At 43.0% G+C, this 13,510-nt stretch overlaps 1 protein-coding gene across 1 annotated transcript in view; it reads right to left on the reverse strand.

The window, feature by feature from the left end:
* LOC119890544 (polypeptide N-acetylgalactosaminyltransferase 18-like) overlaps nucleotides 1-13,510 on the reverse strand; it is a 93,910-nt gene that overhangs the window by 7,917 nt on the left and 72,483 nt on the right. Inside the window, 1 exon segment of the mRNA XM_038701859.1 lies at nucleotides 827-922. Coding sequence (XP_038557787.1) covers nucleotides 827-922 — 96 coding nt within the window.

The raw sequence follows: 13,510 nt of genomic DNA on the forward strand, positions 1-13,510 counted from the left end.
CAGGCGGCAGATGTTGACTTCTGAGTTTTTTAAGGAAAACATGTTACTAAGATTAAACAGACTTCTCCCAAATCAGTTTTAATTTGCACTGTGCTGTGAATATTAATACAGGCGTAATGGGTGTGAAACATCCTGATAGATTCATTTGAACTGAAAGGGATAATGTGAGATCAAGCCACACTCTATAAGACAAGTTTACGATTGCCACAGCAAGGTTAAACAATCTCTGAAAACAATCTGCTCAGACATAATGGGATAAAGGGATCGATAGAAGCTGGAAGAGACTCGAGAAAGTAAATGATCAAGCTGTGCTAACATGGGAAGACACATAAACTCCCTGTTATTTAGGCTGAGATATATCCTGAACAAGTGGTCCAGAGATAAGATCTTAAAGACATGATGAAAAACTGCATATAATAAGCCAGTGGTTGAAATAAACCTGAAATAAACAGTTTTACTTTTAATCTTTTAAATGTATGTGATAAATGTTCAGGTACAATATAACTTTGTGTTTCATCAATAATGTGACATTTTATTCTGAGCTAGACTCAGTTGGGACATGTCACCATAAATGGAGGTGTATGAAAAATGGCACTGAGTTTAATATGCATTTAAAAACATGGAGGACAGTTTCTATAAAGGGCCAGATAGAAAAGCCGATCCTGTTTTATGAGGCAAAAAGATACTAAGTTTGATCCAATCTCAAAGCAGAGGAAAGGAGAGGCATTTTTCGTCAAGGTGGAACAGGTTTTATTGAGTAAGAAGACCCAAGATGGAAATGAAATATAGAGGTGACGCTACATGCTGCATGAAATAGTGCTCTAACCTGAGGTGTCATCCCATGACAGAGATACAGGATGGGGACGTTGTCATTGTCAGGTCCCTGGTCCAAACACAGATCAATCTTCAGAGCGTTTTTCAGCTGATAGACAAAGAAAAACACATAGGTTTTTGGTGCTAATACATCACTGTAAAAATACCCATTCTTGTAATAGGTATGGTAAGTCCTTCATTTAAAGTATTGATCCTATTGATTTATAAGAAAACAATCATGATATGTAAAGTAACAGGTAACTAAAGATGTCAGATAAATGTAGTGGAGAAAAAAATCCATATTTCCCCCAGAAAGCAGAAGTAAAAGTGACTAACTAACTAACTATCTCAAATTGATACTTAAGTACAGTACTTGATAAATGTACTTAGTTACATTCCACCACTGGAATTGTCCAAGGTCATATTTGCATGCACAAACTAACCCAGATATTAGTCATGATCAGGTAAAAGTGTGAATTAGTGTGTTCACATAAACTTTTGATACTCGAGTATTTATGCTACTATGAGCAATGGTTTCTGATTTTGAGAACCAGCGAGCTTCAATTTACAATTTAAACATGTTCAACTCTTGCTCAAAGAAGTTCACTAAGAGGAAATAAAGGGAGGACTTCTTTCAAAAGGATTCCAACTCTGCTGGATTTTTATTTGTTCTCAAAACAGGATTTCTCGAGAACAATTAGTCATTTTCTTAAGGGATGGATGTGTTACAGTAAAAGCCCAGAAAATAAAAAGGTCCTACATGAACACACTATTTTCTGCCAAAGTTATAACAGTTTGGGTTATTTCATATAATACATTTCTGCATATGTGTTTTTTTTTCTCTGCTCGGCTCACTGGTTTGAAGCAGGTGGTGGTGAGTTGGGAAAAAACGTGATGTCAAATATTTCAATTCACCAATCAGGATTTAGACACATTTGAATCACAGGGTGCTCCTCAAGTCTCTTATTTGTCATTTCCTCGCTCCTCGGTTGAATCGGAAGTTTTTCCACTCCGCTGTCATGCAGACCGTCCCAAAGCTCTTATTTGCGCTCCGGGGAGCGAGGTTCGAGGGTCGAGGAGCGATCTCTGTGGAGCTATGAGGGAGGATACACCAGTGCATCCTTCGCGGAAGTCTTTTACTGCCCTTATTGGGTAGCCGTTATATTGATTGGACATGGCAGCTGATCGGACTGATCTGATACATCAGGACAGATAACTTTCTTCAGTTATTAGAAAGATTTTCTTCCTTTTATTTCTCCCTTCAACTTTTATAATGGAGACAATTAAAGTCAGAGAGAGTCAGAGAGTCTGTCAGCAAGAAACACGTTTTACTCATTTCCATTCAATCATATGAGAGGCTGATCATTCCTGTTGTAGTGAACAACGATGTGGATTTGTGCATTTTCATGGAATAAATGTGGAGCTACCCTAAATTCCTTTCTCCTCCCCAGAGAAGATGGGGAGGGGTCAAAGTTGCTTTCTCTAAGTGCTATCCCGACCATAAAACTGGCACCATTTTGATTCCGAAGCTGATAACGCGGGGCCTGACTGTTAAACTGACAAAGGGACACGAGCCAGCCATTGGCATCTCCCTGAACAGCCTATCAAAACTTACCCCACCACACACGTTTCCGTGGAAACTGACCTTATTCTTGGTTTTATTACCACATCAAAAGGATACTCCTTGTCTCACCTAAGTGTGACATGTTCCAGACACTGAACTTTGGATGACAAAGGACTGCATTCTCCAAAAGACTCAAAGCATCTAATTAAATTTAATTAAATCTTTAGTTACCTGAATACGTTTGCCTCTATTTGAGTAGTTATGTTAACTGTTGTTGCTATCTGTTGTTGATATTAGTGCTGAAAAGAAGTTACTTGTGCAATGTTTTTATTTTCAGCAAGACACTCCTTCATCTGATGTAATCAATGCTTGTTCATAATACTTTCTTACAAAATCCCTTTAGAAATGATGACAAAGAAATGTTTTACTATACTCTTAATCGCCAGCTTGAATTTAAGGATGAATCAACAAATTCCCCGGTTCCTAAGGAGAGACGATCTTTGATTTAATCCAAGCTGTCCTCATGTAACCTGAGCTCCCCCAAGTGGACGAAATAAGTATTACATGCCCTCGTCGGAAATGCGGTTAAATGTATAAAAATCCTGACCAATAATGTGACAATTTACCAAATGCTTAAACAGTACAACCGTTCAACCATTGAGGTTCGATTGTGGAAAATATTTGATTATAATACGTGCAAATAGATTTCTTTTCTTTAGACATTAAGTTTGGAAAGGCAGTCCCTGGGAAACCTGAGACGCCCCCTGGGGAACCACGCCCCAGGCAACAAAAGAGCGACACGCGACCTGCTCGCCAGTCTCTAGACTCTTCACTCTTAGTCTCTGCCCTCTGGATGCTTCGGCACGCGCGTAGCGTGCCTCGCCAGGCACACGCCCAGACTCGGCCAGCGAAACAAACAGGCCTTTGTTCGCTGAAGCTACACACCTGAAGTGCCGCGACATCGATCTGCCTTCAGTTTGTTTTATTTTCTTTATTTCTTTTGTTTGTTAAAGTTATGAGTCCGTTAAGTTACACTGGACTAATTCAGGAACGACCAAGTTCCATTTTAAGCCTTTTTCGTCGAGCCAACTTCACCGAGGTCAGACCAAGCCACGTGGTCTCGCCAGCTACAACCAAGGAAACCTGCAAACAGCCGAATTGCCAGACGGAGGAGGCTTTTCAATCAGACATGGAGAACCCCGGACAATCCCTAGCAAAAAGCCAGGATCGGCAGCTAGCGTGGGACCCGTGCAACAGGCCAAAAGCAGGCTGTCGACAAGCAGTAAGACTTAACACACGTCCTGTGATCAGATGTCCATTTTAACTCCTAAATATAGCATTAGTTTACTTTCATTAGCTCTTCTATGCCGTATGAGTCGAATGCTTCCCACAATCGAACCTCCAGGCTCATTGTTCAGCAAATGTTTATGTTCCCTGTATCCAACCATCTTTTATCACCTTAGTTAGAGAATAAATTCACTGTAATATAATCAAGAGCTGTGTGTGTTGCCTATTTATAGTTCCTGCCAAGAGAATTGACCCTTTAGATATGAGACTGACTGACTGATTTAAGAAAATTGAGCGATTATTAACTAACTGATCACTAGTAATAATTGTATAATTATTCAAAACTACCTAGAGGTCCGGAGACTCTAGGATTATAACAACTCCGGTGGTGCCCTTTACGAGGAAATTCTGATTTTATGAATAATAATTCATAATTGGGTATCAATTCTCATAAATTTATTAAAATGCATAACTAATAAATTTAGGTCCACTACATAATGGAGCCTTCCGTGTGAGGCCTTGTGACATACTATAATAATAGACTATACACACAGCCCTGATGCAGAGAAGTTATTGAGAAAAGTTATTGAGTCCCAGAAATTTTTCCCTCCAAAATTTTGCCACTGAAATTATCGCCCAGTAAGTCGCTCCATAGAAACTCTCCTGTCTTCCCTCTTAACTTAACGTTAGTTGAAAGTGTGTGTGAGTTTTGACCATGTTCTTTGTTGTGAAATGAAATGCTTTGTGCAACTTGTTTGGCCGCGGCCATCATTCTTTGTTGTTCAGTACAGAGCTGTAGTGAGCTGAGCTATGAGGACCGAGCTAATGTTAAACTGAATGCATTCCTGTAACGTTGCCATATGAGAAATCTGAGCTAAAGCTACATACAATCTCCGCTGACGAGTGGATGAAATGCCCTTTTGGTTGAGAGAAACTTAACCGATATTGATAATTTTAAGGCCTAATAAGAGGCAGACAGATTACAGTTGCGCTGTGCCAATGTGATTTGTTTGCGGCTATAAATAACAGTCTGACGCGCTGAGCCGTGGATTGTTATGTTATATGCAAAACTCCGGTATCCTGTTGAAATTAGCTACTTCAACAAATACAGCTGCCCGGCAGTGGAGTCACAGGCGTGAAGACGCCGAGTTTAGCCTGTAGCGTTGTACCTACCGAGCTAAGTTAACGCTAAATCGAAGCTTGAAAGCAAGCTGAGTCATTGAAACAAAGGAGCGAGTCCTTCCCCCATTTTGAGCGGGACTGTGTCCGTCAGTGTTCTGATTTACTGCCGTTGCTGCAACGACGGTTTGCTAACTGCGTTAGCCTGAAGCTAACAGCTGTTGGGTCCGAGGACCAGAGAGGAAGCCGCTTCTTCTTCTACATTGAGAAATAGGCCGCGCCCGAGGCGGAGCCACAGCTCCCCTACTGGCTGGCGGAATAAATTGCATGCTCTGCATTAAATCGACTTCAGCGTCATCAGTGACAGAGATGAGCGTTTGAATCGAGTGAATTAAACCAGACTTTGGTGATAGATCTTGTTAACTTGAGACACATAAACCATTGTGTCGACTCTCAGATTAAATTAATAAGGAGTGTTACTCCTTAAGTGTAGGATAGAGCACAGGCTCTCCTTTTTCCTTGAATAACTTTTAAAGATCTATTGGGTGTTTGCTTGTAACAAGGTACTGAGCCAATTTAGTACCCTAACCTAGGATTACACTGAGTAGTTCTGTTAATTTTGATGCAATCTTTTATTCAAAGATTCGCTTTTCTAATTTTGATCCAGCTGTATTTGAATAAAAAGCTTTATTCTCATTACTGCTGCAATATCCCTGATTTTGACTTTGTCATTTTGAAGCCTTTTCTGTAGTGCTATTTTTGATCCTTGCAGGAAATAAGATAAATGCAGAATAACATCTTGATTTGAATTTTTGTTAACCTTTTGTTGTTTGGACTGATTGGAATTCTGAAACCCACATTAAGCTTGATAAGTTGAATTGATAGCTTTCCAACTAGGCTTTCTTTAATCCTTGTTCATTATAAATGTAATCTGACTTTTATAGCAATTGGAATTTTGATAACTTGATAATTACCAAAGGGTAATTAAAACCTTCAGTTAATCAGCTTTGATTTTTTTTTTTTTTTAATCCACTTTAATCAGCCTGGGATTTTTGTTAATGTAACTTTGAACTTTGAGTTTATTCTCATTGCCTTTGAACTTTGATTTTAGAAATTTAATTTTAATCTCAAAATTTTAATTTTCCCGATTTTGAACTCTGATTCTAAAATTTAATTTTTCTCAAACAATTTTTCCAACTTTGACTTTGATCATTAAGGACTTTGAGCTTTGATTGTCAAGCTAGTTGTAACATGAACTTTGATTTGATCTATAGCATTTAACTTTAATCCCAAGTGTGATTTAATTTCATTTTCCTATTTTTGCCTTCACCCTAAATTTGAATTTTCAGTTTGGGCATTTAAGTCTGACTTGAAAGTCAGCTTTCTCCAACCTGACATCCCTTTTTCTCAACTAGTAAACACACTAGCTGAAACTGTTTAACTGACTGGCTCAGGTCTGCTGTACCAGCTAACACCTGTAGTCCACTTCTGATTTTGTTAAAGCAAATTGTATAACTGAGTCCATAGATTCATTTAGATCCTTTTCTTCAGATTCCAGCCTTCCAAATTAACTTAAAGGAACATCAACAGCTCCAGGAAGCTATAGAAGCAACACCCATTTATTTTTGTATTTTTATGCATATCCTCTGAGTTGACACACTGTTTGTTGTCTGATTTGGACTCACACCAAAGTCCTTAACCAAACCACTTGAGTACCTGCCTTGAACATGGCAGACCCACGCTTAGTGGCAGCCAGTGGGGGCGACCCACTGGAACACTTTGACTCCATCTTGGCCCACATGACCGAGACCATGGTACCTGGCTACTCAAGCCAAATACAAGGCACCGATGCGGTGAACCTTGAAACAATTTTTGCAGAGCTGGTAACAACTGCTCTAGCCACTTCCTCAAAGGACAAAGCCTTGTCCCAGATGCTAGGAAAACTAGCTATTGTAATGTCTGCCCAGTCTAAGCACACGCACCAGCTTGAACAGCAGCTGGAAAACACCAGGCAGTCACTAAGTGAAGCGGAAGAACGCATCACTGACCTACAGGCTCCTTGCCACCTCCCACAGGAGGGTGGAGTCGATGAGGAGAAAATTGAGCTGCAGGAAAAGACCAATCAGCTTGAACACTCACTCTTTCAGCAAGAACAGGAGTTAGAGTGGACCAAAAGTAAAGTTAAAGACACAACTGAATCTCTTGACCAATCAGAAACCCTCCTTAGACAAGCAGTGGGGGAAATTAAAGAGCTAAAATTACGAGTCAAGGTTTATAGCAAACTTAGAGAAGCTGACCAAAAACGCATGCAAGAAATGCGAAGACAGCTAGAGGACAGGGACAGAGTAACCCAATCCCCGCTACAGCAGGAAAACAAGGAGGAGTTGGCTGATACCAGAAGAGAGTTCCAGCTCTCATGTGAGACAGCCCAACACACTCCCTCCTACAAAACACTCCCACCAGAGAGAGACAAGGCTTGCTCCCCTTTGCCAGCCTCAGGAGGATGGTCTCCACGACCACTCCCACAACTGATCCCACAGGATCATATGACAGAGCGCCAGAGAAATAGCCCTCCACCTACTCAGGTGAAGACGGCTTACTCCCCTCGGCTGCATCCGCCGCCCACTGCTGACCATGACTTAAGCCCCTCTGACAGGGACTTAGACAAAATCGCTCGCCACATAACACGCTTCGAGCCTGAGTCTACAGGCTCAAATGAGACCAGTATCTATCTAAAAGATATTGAATACTACTTGCGGAAATTCCCTGCTGCCACCACTGACGACAAGATTTACCTGATCAAGGTGACATCTAGTCGAGAGGTCAGCAGCTTTATTGAACGCCAGCCCAGGTATGTCAGACAAGATTATGACTCGCTCTGCCAGGCACTGGTGGAGGAATATTCTGACTTGACAGCACAATCAGGTCTAACAGCTGCACTTGCTGTTAAGCAAGGGAGGCCAGAACCTCCTCAGCAGTACTACAACCGACTCAGACAAGCGTACTTTGGTACCAAAAATGAGCCCGATATGGAGGAAGAGTTAAACTTCAAATATCTTTTTATCCAAAACCTCCACCCCACTACCAGTCATCATCTGGGTGTGGCAGCCTGCCCACGCACCCAAACCAGTCGACAGCTACGCGAGTTAGCTACAAAAGGTTTTGAAAAGCAGAGACTCACTATGACGAGGCATCCTGAGCCCCATGGTGTCCTCACTCTCAGCATCAATTCCCTACAGGTGGAGCCAAAACGAGCTCCTGGTCTTGAAACACCTGCGTCAACCTGCATCACCTCCCAGAACTATAGACCAAGCCAGAAGCAGAGGTGCAGCCTGCCTCAGCAAAATGAGCATGGTCGACGTCACTCAGAGCCATCTTGGTCTGAGAAGAGCCAAAATCTGAGGCCTGAAACCCATCGGCCCAGGTACACGCCCAACCGCTGTGAAACCCACCTCTTTTCACGGAAGGGGGACACAAGCAGCACAAATCCCAAAACAATTGGGACAGGCGATCTCAGAGAGCTACACTCCAGAGATCCCACTATAGAGACACAAATACCGATAACACTGAAAGTGAGTCTGACACACCCACTTTTAGTAAGGAGGAAATTACAGCGCTTAAGCGCCTGCTCCAGACCCTGTCCAAACAGGAAGACAAGAAGGCAGAGCACTTGGCCGCAGCTGCTGCAAAGCCAAAGTCCCCTTCTCCTGACACTTTGTCAAAACGACTGACACGCTCACACAGATGGACTGAGAGAACCGCTCCCTCCAGGACACTCCTGGTGGTACAGTCCGACTCAAAGAGACTCCTCTCACAGAGTCCAAAGCCACTCAGGGCAGTCCGCCCTCCCAACACTTCTTGTGTCACCTGACTGAAAGGGGAGTTTCACGGAAATTCTACCTGCCTGTAACACTTGAAAACACTCTGGTGCAGGAAGCACTTCTTGATTCAGCCGCAGACATCACTATAATGTCATCAGCCCTCTTCAGGCAGCTACAGGCTATGACCCGCTCCCACACAGACCTGAAACTACAGACTTGTGACATTGAGGTCCAGCCACTCGGCCCTGAAAACCTCAATCTGACAGCCATGACATTAGTCCACATGTCTATCGGTCCCATGGACCTCATCCACCCGGTGTATGTCTCACCATTTGACGCCATTCCTCTACTCATTGGCAAAGACTTCCTTAACCGCTTTGAGCCACTGCTTGACTTTCAGAACTTGACGATCTGGGCACAGGTGAAACGACCCCTGCCTATCTCACTGTCTGAATACATCACAGAACGAGAAACCCGCCTCTGTGCTTTAGTTACCACCTCAAATGACGCACTGATCCCCAAAACCACTCCACTGGATTGGCCGATCAGCACCGACACTCATGACTGTGAGCTCAGGACTCCAGAGATGGGGCACATGCCTTCTTCCTTGCCTCCTAACCTCTCTATTAACGAAGTGATTCACACTGAGCCTTCAAAGGCTACTGTCAGCCTTTCCTCTTTTGCCTACCAGCGACTCTGTTCCCACAGGCAACATGACCAATGACAGACAGATGGGTGCACAAACTGTCACCGCCTTCTCTGTCAACACTTCACCAGAGCCATCCTCCATGACTTTACATAAAGGCATGAGAGGGGGGTCAGACACCACATATATCATCCTACAGCTGAACTTGACACCAAGTTTACAGCACTAGGCAAACAGGGTGCTGTTAAAGGCACACCCCAGCACTCCCAAGCGGATTTGCTCACCACCCATCCCGCCCTTATGACTTGCGATGCCACCAGAGCCCAGGCAGCAGGCTTGTCTGTGACAGCCGCCCCTGCGCCACAAATTTCAAGTCCCTGACTCTCTTAGTGACTCTGACTAATTCGGCTTCAAACTCTTGATCCCGCCATTAGCAAAATGCTCCTCTGCCTTTCTGACGCAGAGCCTGTCTCCAACACTGAGCTTGCTTCCATCCCTGGCTTGAAACACCTTTACCTGGTGCGCTCTTCTTTGCGTGTCGTCACGGGCATTCTCTCGTATGTCTCAGACGCCCGCACTTCACCTGCGTTCGTGGTGCCTCAGAGCCACAGGGGGGTGATGCTCATGCACGCCCATGACTCACCTTACAAAAGCCACAAAGGGTTCAGTGCAACCACAATGCACTAAAACAAGTAGCATATTGGCCAAACATGCAAAAAGATGTAGCAGACTACATCAAAATCTGTAAGGTTTGCTGCCAGTCTCAACCAGCAAAACCATCACACAGAGCCTCCTTACAACGGAGAGGCATTTCTTTTCCCTTGTCAAAGACACAATTTGACAGGAGGGAACCCCTAACTGAACCAGCCAGAGGAAATAAACATTTCCTCGCAGGCAAAATAATTTAGACAGCACACAAAGATGCAAAGTCTATAACGACCAAAATGCGTCTCACAACAAGCTCCGAAGGGGGGACAGAGTTTGTCATCACATCTCTGCTCCACTAAGGAAACAGGACGGCCAGAGAACAGGAAGACTTGCACACAAGTTCTCTCCCCACTGGACCGATCCTTCTGTGGTCACAGACAAACATTACCTGGTCTGGACCGAACTAAGCTTCAAAAAATCCCATGGGACTTGTCGGGACGATAACGTCCTAATAAATTAATAATTAACAGAAATCCTCAATTAGGGACGATAGCTGCTAGTGGTTAAAAGGTCATTAGAGTTCACGTGCGTGCCTTGTAAAACAGAACTTGGAAGCCAGGTATCTTTTACTTCGGTCCGCCACCCACAGCTCTAGCCACTATTCTGTGTCTCCCTGTTGCAATTTAAACCTCCCACTAAATTACCAGTGGAGGTCTTTAACCAATTAAATTAGAATTTCCAAAAATTTCCACCCACCAGGTGGAGCCGCTCTCAACCTGACCACTTAGTCACAAGTGGGGGTTACTGTCTAAATTTATTGCTCCTTTAACCAATTAAGAATATCTGCTCCAGAGCAGACATCTTCTTGCAGCAACTGCAGAAATAGAAACCACTCAGAACAGTTCCTCTCAGGACTAAAAGCCGCTTCTTTTATAAAATTTGTTTTGAAAGGGCTAAGACCCTCAGACTAGACTGTTAGCCTAAACCAGCTAAACAACCTCAAGCTCACTGCAGGTTATGGTTCTGAATATCAATGAATTTCTGAGAAAAATAATGTTGGTCATGCTCACACACGACTTGTCATTTGTTAAGATATTTGTTTTGCTTCCCAAATTAATTTTCCGCTTTACTTTGTTTCAGGTGATTAAGTAACACAGCAGGCACCTGCTACTTTAAGACTAGCTAATTGGGGTTACCCTAAGTGACTAGCAGAATTAGTAGCCTTAGAAGGACATCAACCTGATCACAGATGTTGTGTTTTGCCACCTGCTCTGCTTGACTCCTTCCACCTCACCAGCATCATCAGTACCTGACCAGCAGCTGACCAACACATCATCAGCTCCTGACAAAGTCGACCTGCACCTGACAAACCCACATGTTGTTTCTCATTGCGTCCAAAACGTTACCTATCGGAGGGAACATTTTGGCCGAAGGGGGGACTGTAGTGAACAACGATGTGGATTTGTGCATTTTATGAATAAATGTGGAGCTACCCTAAATTCCTTTCTCCTCCCCAGAGAAGATGGGGAGGGGTCAAAGTTGCTTTCTCTAAGTGCTAGCCCGACCATAAAACTGGCACCATTTTGATTCCGAAGCTGATAACGCGGGGCCTGACTGTTAAACTGACAAAGGGACACGAGCCAGCCATTGGCATCTCCCTGAACAGCCTATCAAAACTTACCCCACCACACACGTTTCCGTGGAAACTGACCTTATTCTTGTTTTATTACCACATCAAAAGGATACTCCTTGTCTCACCTAAGTGTGACATGTTCCAGACACTGAACTTTGGATGACAAAGGACTGCATTCTCCAAAAGACTCAACGCATCTAATTAAATTTAATTAAATCTTTAGTTACCTGAATACGTTTGCCTCTATTTGAGTAGTTATGTTAACTGTTGTTGCTATCTGTTGTTGATATTAGTGCTGAAAAGAAGTTACTTGTGCAATGTTTTTATTTTCAGCAAGACACTCCTTCATCTGATGTAATCAATGCTTGTTCATAATACTTTCTTACAAAATCCCTTTAGAAATGATGACAAAGAAATGTTTTACTATACTCTTAATCGCCAGCTTGAATTTAAGGATGAATCAACAAATTCCCCGGTTCCTAAGGAGAGACGATCTTTGATTTAATCCAAGCTTTCCTCATGTAACCTGAGCTCCCCCAAGTGGACGAAATAAGTATTACATGCCCTCGTCGGAAATGCGGTTAAATGTATAAAATCCTGACCAATAATGTGACAATTTACCAAATGCTTAAACAGTACAACCGTTCAACCATTGAGGTTCGATTGTGGAAAATATTTGATTATAATACGTGCAAATAGATTTCTTTTCTTTAGACATTAAGTTTGGAAAGGCAGTCCCTGGGGAAACCTGAGACGCCCCCTGGGGAACCACGCCCCAGGCAACAAAAGAGCGACACGCGACCTGCTCGCCAGTCTCTAGACTCTTCACTCTTAGTCTCTGCCCTCTGGATGCTTCGGCACGCGCGTAGCGTGCCTCGCCAGGCCACACGCCCAGACTCGGCCAGCGAAACAAACAGGCCTTTGTTCGCTTGAAGCTACACACCTGAAGTGCCGCGACATCGATCTGCCTTCAGTTTGTTTTATTTTCTTTATTTCTTTTGTTTGTTAAAGTTATGAGTCCGTTAAGTTACACTGGACTAATTCAGGAACGACCAAGTTCCATTTTAAGCCTTTTTCGTCGAGCCAACTTCACCGAGGTCAGACCAAGCCACGTGGTCTCGCCAGCTACAACCAAGGAAACCTGCAAACAGCCGAATTGCCAGACGGAGGAGGCATTTTCAATCAGACACGGAGAACCCCGGACAATCCCTAGCAAAAAGCCAGGATCGGCAGCTAGCGTGGGACCCGTGCAACAGGCCAAAAGCAGGCTGTCGACAAGCAGTAAGACTTAACACACGTCCTGTGATCAGATGTCCATTTTAACTCCTAAATTATAGCATTAGTTTACTTTCAGTAGCTCTTCTATGCCGTATGAGTCGAATGCTTCCCACAATCGAACCTCCAGGCTCATTGTTCAGCAAATGTTTATGTTCCCTGTATCCAACCATCTTTTATCACCTTAGTTAGAGAATAAATTCACTGTAATATAATCAAGAGCTGTGTGTGTTGCCTATTTATAGTTCCTGCCAAGAGAATTACCCTTTAGATATGAGACTGACTGACTGACTGATTTAAGAAATTGAGCGATTATTAACTAACTGATCACTAGTAATAATTGTATAATTATTCAAAACTACCTAGAGGTCCGGAGACTCTAGGATTATAACAACTCCGGTGGTGCCCTTTACGAGGAAATTCTGATTTTATGAATAATAATTCATAATTGGGTATCAATTCTCATAAATTTATTAAAATGCATAACTAATAAATTTAGGTCCACTACACTGTGTTTAGTCCAAATAGACGACAATAGAACATAGTAAACAAGTAGCCTAGCCTAAGGAGTCGGACAAGTCACTAAACTACACTAAAGACTCTAATGAGGCAAGCAAAGGAAAATAAAGCCCGCACATCCAGCCATCTCACCTACTGTGTCTGATGAAAGCAGCTGGCGGCTCCGTAAAATCAGCTGATGAAAG

Source organism: Micropterus salmoides, unplaced genomic scaffold (assembly GCF_014851395.1).
Source record: "Micropterus salmoides isolate LMB-PRFRI ecotype aquatic unplaced genomic scaffold, ASM1485139v1 Ms_hic_scaffold_6, whole genome shotgun sequence".
In the NCBI taxonomy this organism is placed as follows: domain Eukaryota; kingdom Metazoa; phylum Chordata; class Actinopteri; order Centrarchiformes; family Centrarchidae; genus Micropterus; species Micropterus salmoides.